Source organism: Pristiophorus japonicus, chromosome 18 (genome assembly GCF_044704955.1).
Source record: "Pristiophorus japonicus isolate sPriJap1 chromosome 18, sPriJap1.hap1, whole genome shotgun sequence".
NCBI classification, from domain to species: domain Eukaryota; kingdom Metazoa; phylum Chordata; class Chondrichthyes; family Pristiophoridae; genus Pristiophorus; species Pristiophorus japonicus.
Genome location: NC_091994.1, coordinates 5,513,591 through 5,536,877, shown reverse-complemented (window position 1 = coordinate 5,536,877; position 23,287 = coordinate 5,513,591). Strand labels below are relative to the sequence as shown.

The 23,287-nt window shown below is 50.9% G+C and overlaps 1 protein-coding gene and 1 pseudogene across 1 annotated transcript in view; both read right to left on the bottom strand.

The window, feature by feature from the left end:
• Positions 1-11,864, bottom strand: part of LOC139229377 (SHC-transforming protein 2-like) — a 28,425-nt gene extending 16,561 nt beyond the window's left edge. Inside the window, exon 1 of the mRNA XM_070861076.1 lies at positions 10,976-11,864. Coding sequence (XP_070717177.1) covers positions 10,976-11,446 — 471 coding nt within the window. The 5' untranslated portion in view covers positions 11,447-11,864. The remainder of the gene's footprint in view (positions 1-10,975) is intronic.
• An 8,944-nt stretch (positions 11,865-20,808) lies between these two features.
• Positions 20,809-21,009, bottom strand: LOC139229477 (U2 spliceosomal RNA; annotated as a pseudogene).
• Positions 21,010-23,287: the final 2,278 nt, after the last annotated feature.

Below are 23,287 nucleotides of genomic sequence, written 5' to 3'. Positions count from 1 at the left end.
CTAGGGAAGAGATAACAGAGGCATTACTACACATATTTAATAATTTGTTCATAAAAGGTATAGTGCCAGAGGACTGGCAGATAACTAATGTACAGTTTTGGTCTCCGTATTTAAGGAAGGATATGCATTGGAGGCTGTTCAGAGAAGGTTCACTCGGTTGATTCCGGAGATGAGGGGGTTGACTTATGAAGATAGGTTGAATAAGTTGGGCCTCTACTCATTGGAGTGCAGAAGAATGAGAGGTGATCTTATCGAAACATATAAGATAATGAGGGGGCTCGACAAGATGGATGCAGAGAGGATGTTTCCACTGATAGAGGAAACTAAAACTAGGGGGCATAGTCTCAGATTAAGGGGCCGTCTATTTAAAACTGAGATGAGGAGGAATTTCTTCTCTCAGAGGGTTGTAAATCTGTGGAATTCTCTGCCCCAGAGAGGTGTGGAGGCTGGGTTATTGAATATATTTAAGGTGGAGATAGACAGATTTTTGAGCAATAAGGGAACAAAAGGTTATGGGGAGCGGGCAGGGAAGTGGACCCAAGTCCATGAACAGATCAGCCATGACCTTATTGAATGGCAGAGCAGGCTCGAGGGGCCAAATGGCCTACTCCTGCTCCTATTTCTTATGTTCTTATGTAATACCTATATTTAGGAAGGGAGATAGAACATCTCAAGGGAATTATAGGTCAGTCAGTTTAACATCGGTGGTAGGAAAAATAATCTCTGGTTTATTGCCTAAGCCACGTGCAAATTGGCAAAGAAACAGACAGGTCAGGAGAGTTAACACGTGGCTAAAGGGCTGGTGTGGGAAAGAGGGGTTCCTTTTCATGGGACACTGGCAACAGTTCTGGGACAGGAACGAGCTGTACCGATGGGACGGACTCCACCTGAATCGGGATGGGATTCGTGTCCTAGTGGAAAGGGTAAATCGGGAGGTGGCAAAGACATTAAACTAGTTAGATGGGGGAGGGAGGGATCTACAAGAAACACAGATAAATGTGATGTATTACAGTTTGGTAAGAAAAATAGGCGGGGGGGGTTCATATATTGCTTTTAAAATCCAAATGGGGTAGAAGAGCAAAGAGATCTTGGGACATAGATACATAAATCACTAAAATTAGTGACACAGGTTAACAAGGTCATAAAAAGCAAACCAAACACTATTTCTAGAGGGATAGAATTGAAAAGTGGAGAAGTTATGCTAAACTTAGAACTGAACCTTGGTTAGACCGCACTTGGAGCACTGCATACAATTCTGGTCGCCATATTATAAAAAGGTTATAGAGGCACTGGAGACGGTGCAAAAAAGATTTATAAGGATGATGCCAGAAATGTGAGGGTGTACATATCAGGAAAGGATGAACAGGCTGGGTCTTTTTCTCTTGAAAAGAGAAGGTTGAGGGGTGACCTAATAGAGGTCTTTAAAATGATGAAAGGTTTTGATAGAGTGGATACAGAGAGAGTGTTTCCACTTGTGGGTAAGAGCATAACTAGATGCCATCAATATAAGACAGTCACCAAGAAATCCAATGGAGAATTCAGGAGAAACTTCTTTACCCAGAGAGTGGTGAGAATGTGGAACTCGCTGCCACAGGGAGGGGTTGAAGCGAATAGTATCGATGCATTTAAGGGGAGACTGGACAAGGATATGAGGGAGAAGGGAATAAAGGGTTATGCCGATAGATTTAGATGAGGAAAAACAGGAGGAGCCTCGAGTGGAGCATAAACGCCGGCATGGACTGGTTGGGCCGAATGGCCTGTTTCTGTGCCGTATATCCCGTGTAATCCTAAGTAAGGTGCCGTGCCCAGAACCATACACAGTGCTCCAGGTGTGGTCTAACCAGGGCTTGGTGTAGCTGCAGCAAAACTTCCTCCCCATTATATTCCAGCCCTCTGGTTATAAAGACTAACATTCCATCAGTCTTTTTGATTATTTTTTGGTACCTGGCCGCTACATTCGAGTGATCTGTGTACACGGACCCCGAGATCACCGCTGTTCACAGCTTTTCACCATTTAATAATACGCAGATCGAACCTTTTTTGGTTCAAAGTGGATGGCTTCAGATTTACCTGCGTTGAATCTATTTGCCTCGGTTTCACCCACTCACTTAATCTATCAGCAACAACTTGCATTTATATAGCATCTTTAACTGAGTAAAATGTCCCAAGGCGCTTCACAGGGGCATTATAAAACAACATATGACACCGAGCCACAAAAGGAGATATTAGGGCAGATGACCAAAAGCTTAGTCAAAGAGGTAGATTTTAAAGAGCATCTTAAAGGAGAAAAAAAAGAGGTGGAGAGCTTTAGGCAGGGAGTTCCAGAGCTTAGGGCCCAAGCAACAGAAGACATGGTCACCGATGGTTGAGCGATTATAATCAGGGATGCTCAACAGGCCAGAATTGGAGGAGCGCAGATATCTCGGGGGGGGGGTTGTGGGGCTTGGTGTGAGTTAGGACACGGGCTGCCGAGTTTTGGATGACCTTATATTTATGTAGGGTAGAATGTGAGAGGCCAGCCAGGAGTAAGTTGGAATAATCAAATCTAGAGGCACGGATGAGGGCTTCAGCAGTGGATGAGCTGAGTCAGGGGGCAGAGTCAGGCAACGTTACGGAGGTGGAAATAGACGGTTAGTCAAATATGACTCCAAGGTTATGAACAATCTTGTTCGGTCTCAGACAGTTTCAAAAATACAAAAGGGATAGAAGTTATACTGCAGCTATGCAAAGCCCTGGTCAGACCACACCTGGAGTACTGTGAGCAGTTCTAAGCACCACGCCTTAGGAAGGTGAGATTACACAAATTGGGGTTGTGTTCCCTGGAATTTAGAAGGTTAAGGGGTGATCTGATCGAAGCTTTCAAGATATTAAGGGGAACAGATAGGGTTGACAAAGAGAAACTATTTCTGCTGGTTGGGGATTCTAGGACTAGGGCCATAGTCTAAATATTACAGCCAGACCTTTCAGGAGTGAAATTAGGAAACACTTCTGCACACAAAAGGTGGTAGAAGTTTTAAAAAAAAATTATTTCATGGGATGTGGGTGTGACTGGCAAGACCGGCATTTATTGCCCATCCCTAATTGCCCCTTGAGAAGGTGGTGGTGAGCCGCCTTCTTGAACCGCTGCAGTCCGTGTGGTGAAGGTGCTGTTAGGGAGGGAGTTCCAGGATTGTGACCCAGCAACAATGAAGGAATGACAATATACTTCCAAGTCGGGATGGTGTGTGACTGGGAGGGGAACGTGGAGGTGGTGGTGTTCCCATGCACCTGCTGCCCTTGTCCTTCTAGGTGGTAAAGGTCGCAGGTTTGGGAGGTGCAGCCGAAGAAGCCTTGGCGAGTTGCTGCAGTGCATCTTGTAGATGGTACACACTGCAGCCAGGGGGCGCCGGTGGTGGAGGGAGTGAGTGTTTAAGGTGGTGGATGGGGTGCCGATCAAGTGCGCTGCTTTGTCCTGGATGGTGTCGAGCTTCTTGAGTGTTGTTGGAGCTGCACTCATCCAGGCAAGTGGAGAATATTCCATCACACTCCTGACTTGTGCCTTGTAGACGGTGGAAAGGCTTTGGGGAGTCAGGAGGTGAGACACTCGCCGCAGAATACCCAGCCTCTGACCTGCTCTTGTAGCCCCAGTATTTATGTGGCTAAGTTTCTGGTCAATGGTGACCCCCAGGATGTTGATGGTGGGGGATTCGGCGATGGTAATGCTGTTGAATGTCAAGGGGCGGTGGTTAGACTCTCGCATGTTGGAGATGGTCATTACCTGGCACTTGTGTGGCTCAAATGTTACTTGCCACTTACCAGTCCAAGCCTGAATGTCGTCCAGGTCTTACTGCATGCAGGCATGGACTGCTCCATTATCGGAAGAGTTGTGAATGGAACTGAACACGATGCAGTCATTAGCGAACATCCCCACTTCTGACCTTATGATAGAGAGGTTGGGCCCAGGACACTGCCCTCAGGAACTCTTGCAACCATGTCCTGGGGCTGAGATGATTGACCTCCAACCACCACAACCATTTTCCTTTGTGCTAGGTATGACTCCAGCCAGTGGAGAGTTTTCTCCCCCGATTCCCATCGACTTCAGTTTTACTGGGGCTCCTTGATGCCACACTTGGTCAAATGCTGCCTTGATGACCAGGGCAGTCACTTTCACCTCACCTCTGGAATTCAGCTCTTTTGGACCAAGGCTGAGGTCCGGAGCCGAGTGGACCTGGCGGAACCCAAACTGGGCATCGGTGAGTAGGTTATTGATGAGTAAGTGCCACTTCATAGCACTGTCGCTGACACCTTTCATCACTTTGCTGATGATTGAGAGTAGACTGATGGGGCGGTAATTGGCCGGATTGGATTTGTCCTGCTTTGATTTGTCCTGCTTTTTGTGGACAGGACATACCTGGGCAGTTTTCCACATTGTCGGGTAGATGCCAGTGTTGTAGCTGTACTGGAACAGCTTGGCTAGAGGCGCGGCTAGTTCTGGGGCACAAGTCTTCAGCACGACAGCCGGGATGTTGTCAAGGCCCATAGCCTTTGCTGTATCTAGAAGTTTGGAACTCTCTTGCGCAATTGATGCTCGATCAATTGTTAATTTTAAGTCTGACATTGATAGCTTTTTGTTAACCAAAGGTATTAAGGGATATGGGCAAAGGCGGGTGTGTGGAGTTAGGCGCAGCTCAGCCATGATCTCATTGAATGGCGGAACAGGCCCGAGAGGTTCAATGGCCTTCTCCTGTTCCTATGTTCTGTTCATCCAGTACTAGATGTCGGACAAGCAGTCTGACAATTTAGAGACTGTGGAGGGATCGAGAGAAGTGGGGGTGAGGTAGAGCTGGGTGTCATCAGCGTATATGTGCAAACTGAAGCTGGGTTTTTGGATGATGTTGCCAAGGGGCAGCATGTAGATGAGAAATAGGAGGGGGCCAAGGATAGATCCTTGGGAGACACCAGAGGCTATGATTAGATAGATAAGAATGACTCTTTGTAATTTTATGCTCCCGTCTACACTAAAGAAGAAAAGAGAGGCTTATGATAGATATCAAGGACTACATACTGCAGAATCTCTAGGGGAGTATAGACAGTGCAGGGGTGAAAGGATATTAGGAAAGCAAAGAGAGAGTATGAAAAATTCTTGGCAAGGAAAATCCAAAGATGTTTTATAAATATATTAAGAGCAAGAGGATAACTAAAGAAAGGGTAGGGCCTAGAGTTGGTAATTGGGATTAGAAACATAGAAACATAGAAAATCGGTGCAGGAGTAGGCCATTCGGCCCTTCGAGCCTGCACCACCATTCAATAAGATCATGGCTGATCATTCACCTCAGTACCCCTTTCCTGCTTTCTCCCCATACCCCTTGATCCCTTTAGCCATAAAGGTCATATCTAACTCCCTCTTGAATATATCCAATGAACTGGCATCAACAACTCTCTGCAGTACGGAATTCCACAGGTTAACAACTCTCTGAGTGAAGAAGTTTCTCCTCATCTCAGTCCTAAATGGCTTACCCCTTAGCCGAAGACTGTGTCCCCTGGTTCTGGACTTCCCCAACATCAGGAACATTCTTCCCGCATCTAACCAGTCCAGTCCTGTCAGAATCTTATATGTTTCTATGAGATCCCCTCTCATCCTTCTAAACTCCAGTGAATAAAGGCCCAGTTGATCCAGTCTCTCCTCATAAGACAGTCCAGCCATCCCTGGAATCAGTCTGGTGAACCTTCGCTGCACTCCCTCAATAGCAAGAACGTCCTTCCTCAGATTAGGAGACCAAAACTGAACACAATATTCCAGGTGAGGCCTCACTAAGGTCCTGTACAACTGCAATAAGACCTCCCTGCTCCTGTATTCAAATCCCCTAGCTATGAAGGCCAACATACCATTTGCCTTCTTCACCGCCTCTGTACCTGCATGCCCACTTTCAGTGACTGATGAACCATGACACCCAGGTCTCGTTGCACTTCCCCTTTTCCTAATCTGCCGCCATTCAGATAATATTCTGCCTTTGTGTTTTTGCCCCCAAAGTGGATAACCTCACATTTATCCACATTATACTGCATTTGCCATGTATTTGCCCACTCGCCTAACCTGTCCAAGTCACCCTGCAGCCTCTTAGCGTCCTCCTCACAGCTCACACCGCCACCCAGTTTAGTGTCATCTGCAAACTTGGAGATATTACACTCAACTCCTTCATCTAAATCATTAATGTATATTGTAAATAGCTGGGGTCCCAGTACTGAGCCCTGCGGCACTCCACTAGTCACTGCCTGGCATTCTGAAAAGGACCCGTTTATCCCGACTCTCTGCTTCCTGTCTGCCAACCAGTTCTCTATCAACGTCAGTACATTACCCCCCCCCCAATACCATGTGCTTTGATTTTGCACACCAATCTCTTGTGTGGGACCTTGTCAAAAGCCTTTTGAAAGTCCAAATACACCACATCCACTGGTTCTCCCTTGTCCACTCTACTAGTTACATCCTCAAAAAATTCCAGAAGATTTGTCAAGCATGATTTCCCTTTCATAAATCCATGCTGACTTGGACCAATCTTGTCACTGCTTTCCAAATGCGCTGCTATTTCATCCTTAATGTTTGATTCCAACATTTTCCCCACTACTGATGTCAGGCTAACTGGTCTATAATTATCCGTTTTCTCTCTCACTCCTTTTTTAAAAAGTAGTGTTACATTAGCTACCCTCCAGTCCATAGGAACTGATCCAGAGTCGATAAACTGCTGGAAAATTATCACCAATGCATCCACTATTTCTCGGACCACTTCCTTAAGTACTCTGGGATGTAGACTATCAGGCCCTGGGGATTTATCGGCCTTCAATCCCGTCAATTTCCCTAACACAATTTCCCACCTAATAAGGATATCCTTCAGTTCCTCCTTCTCACTAGACCCTCGGTCCCCTAGTACATCCAGAAGGTTATTTGTGTCTTTCTTTGTAAAGACAGAACCGAAGTACTTGTTCAATTGGTCTGCCATTTCTTTGTTCCCCATTATAAATTAGACTAGATGACCTTTTGTTGGTCGGTGCAGATATAATGGTACGTACTGCAAGGAATAGAATACGGCCAGGATGATCTCCTGGACTAGTGTCGATCGCCTGGATGGGTTGGAGAGGAATTTTCCCAGATTTTTTCTCCCTAAATTGGCCTGGGTTTTTATCTGGTTTTTGCCTCTCCCAGGAGATCACTTGGCTCCGGTTGGGGTGGAGTGTAGAATGTTTCAGTATAAGGGGTGTCGCAGTGGTGTGGGGCGGCCAGGTTGGGCTGGATGCTCTTTGCCTTTCCGTCATTGTTCATGGGTTTGTATGTAACCTTTAGGACTGCTGTTGAAGGGCCGTGTGGCTTTTTGTCGGCCGCCGCAGACACGACGGGCCGAGATGGCCTCCTTCTGAGCTGTAAATTTCTATGTTTCTATTAGAGACCATGAGAGTAATCTGTGTGTGGAGGTGGAAGACATGGGTATGGTTCTTAATGAATACTTTGTGTCTGTTTTCCCAAAAGTGGGGGCGATGCAGACACTGCTATCGGGGAGGAGGAGTGTGAAATATTAGCTAAAATAAACATAGTGAGAGAAGAAGTATTAAGGGGTTTAGCAGCTTTGAAAGTGGATAAGTCCCCAGGCCCGGATGAAATGTATCCCAGGCTGTTAAGCGAAGCAAAAGAGGAAATAGCAGAGGCTCTGACCATCATTTTCCAATCCTCTCTGGCTTGAGGAGGACTGGAGGACTGCTATTTGGTACCTATGTTTAAGAAGGGAGAAAGGGATAGACCGAGTAATTACAGGCCAGTCAGCCTCACCTCGGTTGTGGGAAAATTATTGGAAAAAAATCTGACGGGCAGGATAAATCTTCATTTAGAAAGACATTGATTAATCAAGGACAGTCAGCACGGATTTGTTAAGGGAAGGTCGTGTCTGACTAACTTGATTGAATTTTTTGAGGTAACAAGGAGGATCGATGAGGGTGGTGCATTTGATGTAGTGTATATGGACTTTAGCAAGGCTTTTGATAAGGTCCCACATGGCAGACTGGTCACAAAAGTAAAAGCCCATGGCAAAGTGGCAAGTTGGATCCAAAATTGGCTTAGAGGCAGGAAGCAAAGGGTAATGGTTGATGGGTGTTTTTGTGACTGGAAGGATGTTTCCAGTGGGGTTCCGCAGGGTTCAGTACTAAGTCCCTTGCTTTTTGTGATGTATATCAATAATCTAGACTTGAATATCGGGGGTATGATTAAGAAGTTTGCAGATGATACTAAAATCAGTTGTGTGGTTGATAATGAAGAAGAAAGCTGCAGACTGCAGGAAGATATCAATGAACTGGTCAGGTGGGCAGAACAGTGGTAAATGGAATTCAATCTAGAGAAGTGTGAGGTAATGCATTTGGGGAGGTCTAACAGGGAAAGGGAAAACACATTAAATGGTAGGACACTGAGAAGTGTAGAGGAACAATGGGACCTTGGAGTGCAGGTCCACAGATCCCTGAAGGTAGCAGGTCAGGTAGATAAGATGGTTAAGAAGACATACAGAATACTTGCCTTTATTAGCCAAGGCATAGAATACAAGAGCAGGGAGGTTATGCTTGAACTGTATAAAACACTAGAAAGGACACAGCTAGAGTACTGCGTGCAGTTCTGGTCACCGCATTACAGGAAGGGTGTGATTGCACTAGAGGGTACAGAGATTTACGAGGATGTTGCCGGGAGTGGATAATCTTAGCTATGAGGACAGATTGGATAGGCTGGGTTTGTTTTCCTTTGAACAGAGGAGGCTGAGAGGAGACCTCATTGAGGTGTATAAAATTATGAGGGGCCTGGATATAGTGGATAGAAAGGGCCTGGGAGGACAGACACACCAGCATTAGCGTCCTTGACCAGGCCAACATCCCCAGCATCGAAGCACTGACCACACTCGATCAGCTCCGCTGGGCAGGTCACATTGTCCGCATGCCCCGACACAAGACTCCCAAAACAAGCGCTCGACTCGGAACTCCTACACGGCAAGCGAGCCCTAGGTGGGCAGAGGAAATGTTTCAAGGACACCCTCAAAGCCTCGCTGATAAAGTGCAACATCCCCACCGACACCTGGGAGTCCCTGGCCAAAGACCAGTCCGCCCTAAGTGGAGGAAGTGCATCCGGGAGGGCGCTGAGCACCTCGAGTCTCGTCGCCGAGAGCGTGCAGAAACCAAGCGCAGGCAGCGGAAGGAGCGTGCGGCAAACCAGTCCCACCCTCCCCTTCCCTCAACCACTGTCTGTCCCACCTGTGACAGAGACTGTCATTCTCATATTGGACTGTTCAGCCACCTAAGGACTCACTTTTAAGAGTGGAAGCAAGTCTTCCTCGATTTCGAGGGACTGCCTATGATGATGATGATGATTTCTTATTTCCCTTACTAGAAGGGTCAACAACCAGGGAGAATAGATTTAAAGTAACTGGGGAGAGGTTTAGAGGGGATTTGAGGGGAAATTTCTTCACCCAGAGGGTAGTGGGGATCTGGAACTCACTGCATGTAAGGGTGGTAGAGGCAGAAACCCTCACCACATTTAAAAAGCACTTGGATGTGCGCTTGAAGTGCCGTAACCTACAGGGCTACGGATCAAGAGCTGGAAAGTGGGATTAGGTTGGATAGCTCTTGGTCGGCCGGCGTGGACACGATGGGCCGAAATGGCCTCCTTCTGTGCTGTAAATTTCTATGATTCTACTTACTATACCACCAATCTTTGTTTCTTAAACTTGGATATATGGCTCTCTGTTGCATTATCCAAGTCATTAATAAATATAGTGAATAGTTGAGGCCCCAGCAGAGATCCTCGTGGGATGCCAGGAATCACTTCCTTCCAATTCAAGTACAGACCCATTATCCCCACTTTCTGACTTCCACCGTCCATAGCCAATCTAATCGAGTCAATTATTTGCCTTCAATTCCGCGAGCTTTAATTCTAGTGAACAGTCTCTTATGTGGAACCATATCGAAAGCCTTCTGGAAGTCCATATAAACTACATCCATAGACATTCTCCAGTCGACTACTTTAGTTACTTCTTCCAAAAAATAAATTAGGCTCATTAAACATGACCGACCCTTTACAAATCTATGCTGGCTCTCTCTAATCAGCTTAAATTTCTCTAAGTGCTCAGTCACTCTGTCCTTAATTATAGATTCCAATAACTTCCCCACGACAGATGTTAGACTAACAGGTCTATAATTTCCTGGTTTTTCTCTCTCTCACCTTTGTTAAATAATGGAGTTAACAACGATACAACACTGCATCCAATCCTCACGTAATAGTGTGTGTGTCCCTCATCCCTCACTGTAATACTGTGTGACCCTCACTCCTCACTGTAATACAGTGTGTGACCCTCACCCCTCACTGTAATACAGTGTGTGACCCTCACCCCTCACTGTAATACAGTGTGTGACCCTCACCCCTCACTGTAATAGTGTGTGACCCTCACCCCTCACCGTAATACAGTATGTGACCCTCACCGTAATACAGTGTGTGACCCTCACCCCTCACTGTAATACAGTGTGTGACCCTCACCCCTCACTGTAATAGTGTGACCCTCACCTCTCACTGTAATAGTGTGTGACCCTCACCCCTCACTGTAATAGTGTGTGACCCTCACCCCTCACTGTAATACAATGTTGCTCCCCCCCCACCCCGTGAGAGGTGAGCGAGCCCCCGGTACCCCCAGTGAGGGGTGACCCCTGGTAGCCCCTCGCGGTGAGCGACTCCCCAGTATTACCCGCCGCCTCCCCGGTGAGCGAGCCCCCCGGTGAGGGGTGACCCCCAGTACCCCCCGTGAGCGAGCCCCTGGTACCCCCTGGTGAGGGGTGACCCCCCCGCTATCCTCCGGTGAGGGGAGACCCCCCCCAGTACCACCCCCCCGGTGAGCGAGCCCCCAGTACTCCCCCGGTGAGGGGTAGCCCCCGGTGAGGGGCGACCCAGGGTACCCCCTGGTGAGCAGTAGCCCCCGGTACTCACTCTGACGATGTACGATACTCCGGATCCCAGGATTTTGCTCTCGGGGTGCAGCCAGCCCTGCGAGGGTTTGTTGATGAAGCTGCCCTTGCGGTTCCACTCGTGTCCCGCTAGCCGGACCCCGTCCACCCGGCCCCGCCTGCCGGCCCCCCCGCGCGGCCGCTCCCCGGGCTGCAGGGAGCAAGGAGCTGGGCACAGGGCATGGCAAGATCCCAGGACAGCGGCCAGCCCGGCCGGGGGGGCAGCGCTGGGGGGGCACAACTCTTTGGCCGGGCTCCGGCCGCCCAGAAAGCCGGAGGAGGAGGTCGAGAATTTCCAGTGCGGGATTTTGGGGATTAGTGTGCAGAAGGTGGTGGAGTCCTCCGGCTCTTCGGCCACGGGAGCCGCCCCCACCTTGCCGCTCATGGCCAGGTTCTGCAGCAAGCCGCCTGCTGTCACCGAGTCGCTCCTGAACCGGTCATACTTGGGCTTCATCAGCAAAGCCCTCCTGCCCGGGCTGCCTAAGTGCTCCGATTGATCCTCTCGCCACTCCTCAGCTCAGTCAGCGCTCCCACAGCCGCTGATGTCATTTGGGGAATTGCTCATCCATTAACCGGCACACAGGGTCGGGGGAGGGTGAGAGAGAGAGCGAGAAGGAAAGAATGGAGAGCGAGGGGGAGAGAGAGAGAGAGAGGAGGAGGAATGGAAAGAGAGAGAGAGGAGTAGGAATGGAGAGAGAAAGAAGGAATGAAGAGGGGGAGGGAATGATAAGGAATGGAGGGAGAGAGGGAAGGAAAGAATGTATAGAGCGAGAGAAGGAAGGAATGAATAGATAGAGCGAGAGAAGGAAGGAATGAATGGATAGAGAGAGCTGCAGATGACCTGGAGCAAGAGTCTGAGTGTGTGTGTGTGTTTCCTGTGACACTGAAAAGGAATTAAAGGCACAATGTCATTATTGGTCTCAGATTTCATTTCCTCTCGCTGATACAGCAGCTGCAGTAACTGGAGGTCAGTGAACCCCCACCCTCCTCTCCCCTCCCCTCTCACCCCACCCTGCCCTCCTTTCCCCTCCCTTCTCCCTCCACCCCCTCCCCCTCTCACTCCCCCCCTCTCCGCCTCACTCCCCCCTCCCCTCACTCCCCCCCTTCCATCTCCCTCACTCCCCCCCTTCCATCTCCCTCACCCCGTCCCCATCCCCCCCTCTCCCCTCAATGCAATTGGGAACTGGAGGAGGCCATTCAGCTCCTCGAGCTTGTTCTGCCATTCAATGAGATCATGGTTGATCTGCAACTTAACTCCCTCTACCCGCCTTGGTTCTGTAACCCTTAATACCCTTACCCAGCAAAAATCTGTCAATCTCGGTTTTGAACTTTGTAATTGACCCCAAGCATCAACAGCTTTTGGGGGGAGAGAGTTCCAGATTCCCACTGACAAAAGGTCATCGACCTGAAACATTAACTCTCTCTCTCTCCACAGATGCTGCCTGACCTGCTGAGTATTTCCAGCATTTTCTGCTTTTATTCCAGATTCCCACTGCCCTTTGTGTGAAGAAGTGCTCCCTGACATCACCCCTGAACGGCCTGGCTCTAATTTTAAGGTTCTGCCCCTTTATTCTGGACTCCCCCCGACCAGAGGGAATAGTTTCCCTCTATCTATCCCGTCAACTCCTTTAATCATCTTAAACTTGTGCCTCATGACAGTCCCAGTGCCGGCTCGCTAACTCTGCTCGAGTGTCGGAAGTGTTTTGGAAACACATTTCCTCTCGCTCCTGCTGCTCGCTCCACAAATGGAATTTTACATCTGCTGCATTCGGGACAGCTGCAGCATCAAGACTCTCAGTTCTGGCCTTTCAAATCGCCCCTCGCGGAATGGCCATCTCCTGCACACCCGTCACTGAAAGGCACTCAGCAAGCAGGCTCACAGTCCGCATGCCTCCGCTGGTTAAGCTGCCATTTGGCTGTGAGAGCGGCCGGCCAAGATTTAGGTAAATGGTGCCGGCGGTTTGGGTGGAATATTGCGCGGCAAGTGGGGAATTAGTGTGTGAAGTTGCACCTCCCATCTCCCCACCCTCGATAGCTCTGTAACTGCTGGCACAATACCCTGTCAAGCCGTTGATCTGTACAGCTGTGTGCGTGTATCTGTCAGTGCTCAACAGCCTCCCATCGACTTCACTCACGTCGGATGGCAACTTGAACTAGGATTCTAAGAACTAGGGATTTACATGGCTGCCACGACTGAGTGGGCAGCACACTAGCTTCTGTGTCAGAAGGTCGTGGGTTCGAGCCCCACTCCAGGGACTTCAGCACAAAGATCTAGGCTGACACTCCAGTGCAGTACTGAGGGACCGCCGCACTGTCGGAGGGGCAGTACTGAGGGAGCGCCGCACTGTTGGAGGGGCAGTACTGAGGGAGAGCCGCACTGTCGGAGGGGCAGTACAGAGGGAGCGTCGCACTGTCGGAGGGGCAGTACTGAGGGAGAGCCGCACTGTCGGAGGGGCAGTACTGAGGGAGCGCCGCACTGTTGGAGGGGCAGTACTGAGGGACTGCTGTACTGTCGGAGGGGCAGTACTGAGGGGGCGCCGCACTGTCGGAGGGGCAGTACTAAGGGAGCGTCGCACTGTTGGAGGGGCAGTACTGAGAGAGCACCGCACTGTCGGAGGGGCAGTACTGAGCGGGCACCGCACTGTCGGAGGGGCATTACTGAGGGAGTGCCGCACTGTCGGAGGGGCATTACTGAAGGAGTGCCGCACTGTCGGAAGGGCAGTACTGAGGGAATGCCGCACTGTCGGAGGGCAGTACTGAGGTACTGATGCACTGTCGGAGGGGCAGTACTGAGGGAGCGTCGCACTGTCGGAGGGGCAGTACTGAGGGAGCGTCGCACTGTCGGAGGGGTAGTACTGAGGGAGCGCCGCACTGTTGGAGGGGCAGTACTGAGGGAGCGCCGCACTGTTGGAGGGGCAGTACTGAGGGACTGCTGTACTGTCGGAGGGGCAGTACTGAGGGGGCACCGCACTGTCGGAGGGGCAGTACTGAGGGGGCACCGCACTGTCGGAGGGGCAGTACTGAGGGGGCACCGCACTGTCGGAGGGGCAGTACTGAGGGAGCACCGCACTGTCGGAGGGACATTACTGAAGGAGTGCCGCACTGTCGGAGGGGCAGTACTGAGGGAATGCCGCACTGTCGGAGGGCAGTACTGAGGTACTGATGCATTGTCGGAGGGGCAGTACTGAGGGGGCACCGCACTGTCGGAGGGGCAGTACTGAGGGGGCACCGCACTGTCGGAGGGGCAGTACTAAGGGAGCGTCGCACTGTCGGAGGGGCAGTACTGAGAGAGCGCCGCACTGTCGGAGGGGCAGTACTGAGGGGGCACCGCACTGTCGGAGGGGCAGTACTAAGGGAGCGTCGCACTGTCGGAGGGGCAGTACTGAGGGAGCGCCGCACTGTCGGAGGGGCAGTACTGAGAGAGCGCCGCACTGTCGGAGGGGCAGTACTGAGGGGGCACCGCACTGTCGGAGGGGCATTACTGAGGGAGTGCCGCACTGTCGGAGGGGCATTACTGAGGGAGCGCCGCACTGTTGGAGGGGCAGTACTGAGGGAGCGCCGCACTGTTGGAGGGGCAGTCCTGAGGGAGCGTCGCACTGTCGGAGGGGCAGTACTGAGGGAGTGCTGCACTTTCGGAGGGGCGGTACTGATGCACTGTCGGAGGGGCAGGACTGAGGGAGCGCTGCATTTTCAGAGAGGCGGTACTGATGCACTGTCGGAGGGGCAGTACTGAGGGGGCGCCGCACTGTCGGAGGGGCAGTACTGAGTGAGCGCCGCACTGTCGGAGGGGCAGTACTGAGTCAGCGCCGCACTGTCGGAGGGGCATTACTGAGGGAGCACCGCACTGTCGGAGGGGCAGGACTGAGGGTCGCACTGTCGGAGAGGTAGTACTGAGGGAGTGCCGCACTGTCGGAGGGGCAATACTGAGGGAGTGCCGCACTGTCGGAGGGACAGTACTGAGGGAGCGCCGCACTGTCGGAGGGGCAGTACTGAGGGAGCGCCGCACTGTCGGAGGGGCAGTACTGAGGGAGCGCCGCACTGTTGGAGGGGCAGTACTGAGGGAGTGCCGTACTGTCGGAGGGGCAGTACTGAGGGAGCGCCATTTTTGGTTGAGATATTAAACTGAGACCATGTCTGCCCTCTCAGGTGGCCGTAAAAGTTCTCCTGGCACTATTTGTCGTGGCCAATATTTATCCCTCAACCAAATCTCAAACATGACTGGTTGAGGGATCTTGCTATGCGCATTGTGACTGCTGCATTTCATTCTTTACAATAATAACTACACTTCAAATTCATTGGCTGCACTCAATGCACAGGTATGAGGCGTGAATTGGCTAGGATAGATTGACGAATGATACTGAAGGGGTTGACTGTGGATGGGCAATGGCAGACATTTAGAGATCGCATGGATGAACTACAACAATTGTACATCCCTGTCTGGCGTAAAAATAAAAAAGGGAAGGTGGCTCAACCGTGGCTATCAAGGGAAATCAGGGATAGTATTAAAGCCAAGGAAGTGGCATACAAATTGGCCAGAAATAGCAGTGAACCCGGGGACTGGGAGAAATTTAGAACTCAGCAGAGGAGGACAAAGGGTTTGATTAGGGCAGGGAAAATGGAGTACGAGAGGAAGCTTGCAGGGAACATTAAAATGAGCTGCAAAAGCTTCTATAGATATGTAAAGAGAAAAAGGTTAGTAAAGACAAACGTAGGTCCCCTGCAGTCAGAATCAGGGGAAGTCATAACAGGGAACAAAGAAATGGCAGACCAATTGAACAAGTACTTTGCTTCGGTATTCATTAAGGAGGACACAAACAACCTTCCGGATATAAAGGGGGTCAGAGGGTCCAGTGAGAAGGAGGAACTGAGGGAAATCCTTATTAGTCGGGAAAATGTGTTGGGGAAATTGATGGGACTGAAGGCCGATAAATCCCCAGGGCCTGATGGTCTGCATCCCAGAGTACTTAAGGAGGTGGCCTTGGAAATAGCGGATGCATTGACAGTCATTTTCCAACATTCCATTGACTCTGGATCAGTTCCTATGGAGTGGAGGGTAGCCAATGTAACCCCACTTTTTAAAAAAGGAGGGAGAGAGAAAACAGGGAATTATAGACCGGTCAGCCTGACATCGGTAGTGGGTAAAATGATGGAATCAATTATTAAGGATGTCATCGCAGCGCATTTGGAAAGAGGTGACATGATAGGTCCAAGTCAGCATGGATTTCTGAAAGGGAAATCATGCTTGACAAATCTTCTGGAATTTTTGGAGGATGTTTCCAGTCGAATGGACAAGGGAGAACCAGTTGATGTGGTGTATTTGGACTTTCAGAAGGTCCCACACAAGAGATTAATGTGCAAAGTTAAAGCACATGGGATTGGGGGTAGTGTGCTGACGTGGATTGAGAACTGGTTGGCAGACAGGAAGCAAAGAGTAGGAGTAAATGGGTACTTTTCAGAATGGCAGGCAGTGACTAGTGGGGTACCGCAAGGTTCTGTGCTGGGGCCCCAGCTGTTTACATTGTACATTAATGATTTAGACGAGGGGATTAAATGTAGTATCTCCAAATTTGCAGATGACACTAAGTTGGGTGGCAGTGTGAGCTGCAAGGAGGATGCTATGAGGCTGCAGAGTGACTTGGATAGATTAGGTGAGTGGGCAAATGCATGGCAGATGAAGTATAATGTGGATAAATGTGAGGTTATCCACTTTGGTGGTAAAAACAGAGAGACAGACTATTATCTGAATGGTGACAGATTAGGAAAAGAGGAGGTGCAACGAGACCTGGGTGTCATGGTACATCAGTCATTGAAGGTTGGCATGCAGGTACAGCAGGCGGTTAAGAAAGCAAATGGCATGTTGGCCTTCATAGCGAGGGGATTTGAGTACAGGGGCAGGGAGGTGTTACTACAGTTGTACAGGGCCTTGGTGAGGCCACACTTGGAGTATTGTGTACAGTTTTGGTCTCCTAACTTGAAGAAGGACGTTCTTGCTATTGAGGGAGTGCAGCAAAGATTCACCAGACTGATTCCCGGGATGGCGGGACTGACCTATCAAGAAAGACTGGATCAACTGGGCTTGTATTCACTGGAGTTCAGAAGAATGAGAGGGGATCTCATAGAAACGTTTAAAATTCTGACGGGTTTAGACAGGTTAGATGCAGGAAGAATGTTCCCAATGTTGGGGAAGTCCAGAACCAGGGGTCACAGTCTAAGGATAAGGGGTAAGCCATTTAGGACCGAGATGAGGAGAAACTTCTTCACCCAGAGAGTGGTGAACCTGTGGAATTCTCTACCACAGAAAGTTGTTGAGGCCAATTCACTAAATATATTCAAGAAGGAGTTAGATGAAGTCCTTACTACTAGGGGGATCAAGGGGTATGGCGAGAAAGCAGGAATGGGGTACTGAAGTTGCATGTTCAGCCATGAACTCATTGAATGGCGGTGCAGGCTCGAAGGGCCGAATGGCCTACTCCTGCACCTCTTTTCTATGTTTCTATGTTTCTATGACCCTGCTCGAGGTGAGTTACCCCTCCCTAAAACACAATCCCTATCTAAGGCCTCGGGATCTGACACATCCACCTCGGTATATCCGACAAATCCAGAGTCAGCAGGCTGAGAGTCCGTGTAAGCAGGTTACCAGCAAGCACCCCATAATAATCACATTAAATTATACTCGAAAATCAGCACTGCTTCCAAATTATTCACCAGCCCCTGTTTTCTGTGGGTATATTATCGAATTAATGGCTAACGGTTTCCTTCAGCGGAAATGTTGACAACTCGACAGCAATTTGATTGATATCTGCTTTAGTTCCCGAGTTAATTTCAGACTGGCTCCTCCCACCTCCATAACATTGGCCAACTCTGCCCCCATCACAATCCCATCACTGTTGCTGAAACCCTCACCCGTGTCTTTGTTCCCTCCAGACTCAACCATTCCAATCCTCCCCTGCCGGCCTCCCATATTCCATCCTCCGTAATCATCAGCTCATCCAAAACTCGGCTGCCCCGTTCCTAACTCGTACCAGGTCCCACTCACCCATCGCCCCCTGTGCTCGCTGCCCTGTGTCCTAACTCGCTCCAAGTCCCGCTCACCCATCACCCCCTGTACTCGCTGACCTACATTTGCTCCCAGTCCAGCAACACCTCGATTTTAAAATTTTCATCCTTGTGTTCAAATCCCTCCATGGTCTTGCCCCAGCCTATCTCTGGAACCGCCTCCAGCCCCTACACCCCTCCCTATCTCTGGAACCGCCTCCAGCCCCTACACCCCTCCCTATCTCTGTAACCTCCTCCAGCCCCTACACCCCTCCTTTTCTCTGTAACCCCCTACACCCCTCCCTATCTCTGTAACCCCCTCCAGCCCCTATGCCCCTCCCTATCTCTGTAACCCCCTCCAGCCCCTACACCCCTCCCTATCTCTGTAACCTCCTCCAGCCCCTATGCCCCTCCCTATCTCTGTAACCCCCTCCAGCCCCTACACCCCTCCCTATCTCTGTAACCCCCACCAGCCCCTACACCCCTCCCTATCTCTGTAACCTCCTCCAGCCCCTACACCCCTCCCTATCTCTGTAACCCCCTCCAGCCCCTACGCCCCTCCCTTTCTCTGTAACCCCCTCCAGCCCCTACACCCCTCCCTATCTCTGTAACCCCCCTCCAGCCCCTACACCCCTCCCTATCTCTGTAACCTCCTCCAGCCCCTACACCCGACCCTATCTCTGGAACCGCCTCCAGCCTCTACACCCGACCCTATCTCTGTAACCCCCTCCAGCCCCTACACGCCTCCCTATCTCTGTAACCCCCTCCAGCCCCTACACCCCTCCCTATCTCTGTAACCCCCTACGCCCCTCCCTATCTCTGTAACCTCCTCCAGCCCCTACACCCCTCCCTATCTCTGTAACCTCCTCCAGCCCCTACACCTCTCCCTATCTCTGTAACCTCATCCAGCCCCTGTGCCCCTCCCTATCTCTGTAACTCCCTCCAGCATCTACACCCTTCCCTATTTCTGTAATCTCCTCCAGCCCCTACACCCCTCCCTATCTCTGAAACCTCCTCCAGCCCCTACGCCCCTCCCTATCTCTGTAACCCCCTCCAGCCCCACAACCCCCCGAGATCTCTGCGCTCCTCTAATTCTGGCCTTTGCACATCCCTGATGAGATGGGAGTGTAATGTGTCAGCCGTGACTCAGTGGGTCGCACTCTCGCCTCGGAGTCAGAAGGTTGTGGGTTCAAGTCCCACTCCAGAGACTTGAGCACAAAATCCACGCTGGCACTCTAGTGCAGTACTGAGGGAGTGCTGCACTGTTGGAGGTGCCATCTTTCGGATGAGACGTTAAACCGAGGTCCTGCCTGCTCTCTCAACTGGATGTAAAAGATCCCACGGCCACTATTTCGAAGAAGAGCAGGGGAGTTATCCCCGGTGTCCTAGCCAATATTTATCCCTCAATCAACATAACAAAAAACAGATTATCTGGGTCCTTATCACATTGCTGTGTGTGGGAGCTTGCTGTGCGCAAATTGGCTGCTGCATTTCCCACATTACAACAGTGACTACACTCCAAAAGTACTTCATTAGCTGTAAAGTGCTCCGGCGGTCATGAAAGGCGCTATATAAATGCAAGTCAATATTACAGACCTCTGCCTATTAGAAGGGACTGCGGAAGGGGAACCAGGACCCTCGCTGTGTGCATAGTGCGGTCTGCCAGTGTGGTGGAGGTCGGCACAGACCGGCCATTCCCAAACGCCTCCCTGTCCCCGAGAGTCGCCAATCCTCCGGGAATATCCCGGAGTCTCTAGGAATTGAGGCTTAATCACCGGGACCACCGGGAGGAAATCACAGGGACGTGCCTAACCATCGATGGTCATCCAATCAGATCACGAGCTTTCTGCTCGCATTCCAATTGGTAGTGGGAAGGCGGGGCATTGTGAGAATAGCATGTCATGTGACCAATGATGGGAGGTCGGGGCACAGTGAGGATGGGCGTGTTGAGGAACCAATGGTGGGAGAGTGCAGCAGGACATCCTGTGATGCAGCCTCCAGGAACATGTCCATTCAGAGTGGGCGAGCCCTGCCTGTGCTAGTAGCCCGGCCTGACCCACCAGCCAGGCCTGAGCCCCCCAGCCCAGCCCGAGCACCCCCAGCTCAAGCCCCCCAGGCCCCCAGCCCAGCCTGAGCCCACCAGTCCGAGACCCTGAGACCCCGGCCCCAGCCCCCCAGCCGAGCCCCCCCGGCCCGAGCCCCCCTAGCCCAAGCTCCCCCTCCCGCCCGAGGCCCCCAGCCCGAGCCTCCCGGCCTGAGCCCCCCCAGCCCGAGCCCCCCGGCCCGAGCCCCCCCCCACCCGAGCCCCAGTGTGGGCTCCCGGGGAGGCTATGCCGTGGGTCCTGGTACCCTCTCCTTACAGGGTTAACTCCCTCCAGAAGTGCGCTGGAACTTGGAGACGAGCATGTGAGCAACTGGGCTCTGCGCTACCCTGGGCTCCAATCCAATTGCTCCATTAGTGCGAGGGAGCAGCCATAAACCACAGTCTGTCAGAGAGTGTGTTTCCCTCAATCACCACACACTCCGATCTCTGCTCCAGGGAAACGTCTCCTGCCCTCGGTTCCTCGCTCTCATTTCACTTTTCTCAGTGGTTAGTACAACAAAAGCACGAATTGTTCTGCTGAATAAACAGTGACTCTGTACAGTTTTTTTATTTTTATTTTTTATTCTTTTTTATTCGTTGCCAATCTTTCCAATTCTTTGTCAGATCACAAACGCCAGAGGTCACCTTGCACACATCAAGGATCACCCTGCGCTAATGCTCTTAGCCAAAAGGCCTAGAGCCCAAGCACCGTTCCTGGAAGTACTGCAATACCAGGTTCGTGCCATGGAGGTGGATGGGTCAGCAACCCCACACACCTCCTATTTCCAAAAAGCATAGGAGAACCACCTTCCTGATCCAGGGAGAACCACGTTGGGGTCATGGTTACTCCACTGTCAGGTCAGTTACGCATGATCTTAGCCAAAAGGCCGAGAAACTGACTCTGTACAGTTACAGTGAGTGACCCTTACCCTGAATAAACACTGACTCTGTACATTTACAGTGAGTGACCCTTATCCTGAATAAACAGAGACTCTGTACAGTTATTGTTATATATGCAGACTATAGATATACTCTCTGTGTAGTCACTTTATAGTTGCATAAGATGGAGACTTGTTACCTGATGTCCTATCAATAAAGTTTACACTGTGTACATACTATGCTGGCACCACTAGAGGGTGCAACTGGTGGAGACCGGGGTTTTCTGCCCCTATGGCAGAGGCTGTCCACCAGAGGGCACTGCGGTGGGAGACCTGAGTGTCACCTGCATAGTTGTGCAGTATAAAAGGCTGCCCACCATGCTTGTGCCTCACTCTGGAGTTATGAATAAAGGATCAAGGTCACTACAGTTTGAGTACAACACATTGCCTCATGGAATCATTCATAAGTACATTGCAGACATAACAACTGGCGATGAGAATAAGGACTTTCACGCGATTATGGCTACCTTTGGCACACTAAATAATTCGCAGAGGGTGATGATTGGGATGCCTTCACAGAAAGGCTCGAGCAGTATTTCGTGGCAAATGACCTGGCAGGGGACACGGACGCATTGACGGAGAAGCACAAGGCTATACTGCTGACCAGTTGTGGGCCCGAGGTCTACCGCCTCGTCAGGGACTTGCTGGCACCCATGAAGGCCAAGGATAAGACATACAATGAGCTGACTGAACTAATTCACGACCAACTAAAACCAAAACAGAGCATCCTCGCAGCCCGGCACAGATTCTACACTCACCGCAGACCCTAAGGCCAGGAGATTGCAAAATATGCTGCCGACCTCAGGAGACTTACGGCACCGTGTGATTTTGGCATGCACCTTACCTCAGTGAGACATCTTTGTCACAGGAATTGGCCACAAGGACCTCCTTCACAAGCTATTATCTGCCGACACCACAGTCAACCTGCAGAAGGCCATCAGCATCAGTCAGGCATTCATGACCTCGACCTGCAGCACCAAGCAAATTATTCATCCTGTGGACTCAAACCCGGCAAGTACTGTACACAGAATGGTGCCTTTCACAGGCAAGAATGTGGCTCTGCCCAGGGTAGGGAGCACAGACCTCAGGGTTCCAGAACTCAGAGTCCGCCGAGGGGTGTTAATCGAGTAGCACCATGCTGGCGTTGCGGAGGAAACCATAGGGCTCACCAGTGTCGGTTTGCTGAGTACGTATGCAAAGCCTGTAACATGAAGGGCCACCTCCAGCGTCTAGCAGAGGAGTCGGTAGATGACTTTGAATCCAGCGGGGTGTATGATGATTTGGCCGGAGAGGCAGCTCAGCCCCAAGAAGAAGTGTATGGAGTGTATACCTGCACCACCGATTGTCCTCCAGTGAAGATGGAAGTGGAGATAAACGGTGTTCCAGTCTTCATGGATGTGGACACGGGAGCGAGCCTGTCAGTGATGAGCCAGGATGCCTTCGAGAGGCTATGGAACGAAAAACGACCGGAACTGGTTCCAGTACAGGAAAAGTTGCGCACCTACACCAAGGAGCCGATCCCAGTCCTTGGTAGTGCGGATGTAAGTGTAATCCATAATGGCGTGGTGCACAAGTTACCTCTGTGGATTGTTGCAGGTGATGGTCCAACGCTACTCGGAAGAAGGTGGATGGGGAAGATCCAGTGGAAATGGGAAGACCTCTTCACTCCAGCAATCGATGTCCCCCGTGCTCAGAGGCAGAGCAAAACCTCACCTTCGCTTGGGCCAGGCACCAGAGAACAGACCAGCGCAGCACCTGAGGCACAGACTGTCCATCATGACTGCGTGGCAATGATCCGACCGGAACGATCTAAAAGTACCGTCCCAGGTCCAGTGGCAGGACTCCTGGGGAGGAAGATTGAATTCATCGGCTCTTCCAGCTTTTGTGGCAGAATCGCGGGAGAGAAGGATCAAGGCAGTCAACCTCGAGGACAGAGGAAAGATGGCATCCCTGCTGCAGCGAAGTGCAGCGTGGCTGAAAACAAAGATGGCCGCGGCCATATCACGAGGTGCAATGCCAAGGGACCAACATGTGGTGTCTAACAAAGGATTTGATTGGGGTAAAGCCAGCAAGGTTCTCTTAAAGGAGACCTGCAACCAACTGAATTTAAAGAGGCATTGTATGCATGGCAATCAATGTAACAAACCGATTAAGATTGTGAACAAAATGTTGTTGCGAGATGTCAGGAATAGAGTGTCCCCAAAAGTAGCAAGCGAGCGAATTCGGGAGGGTAAGGGCA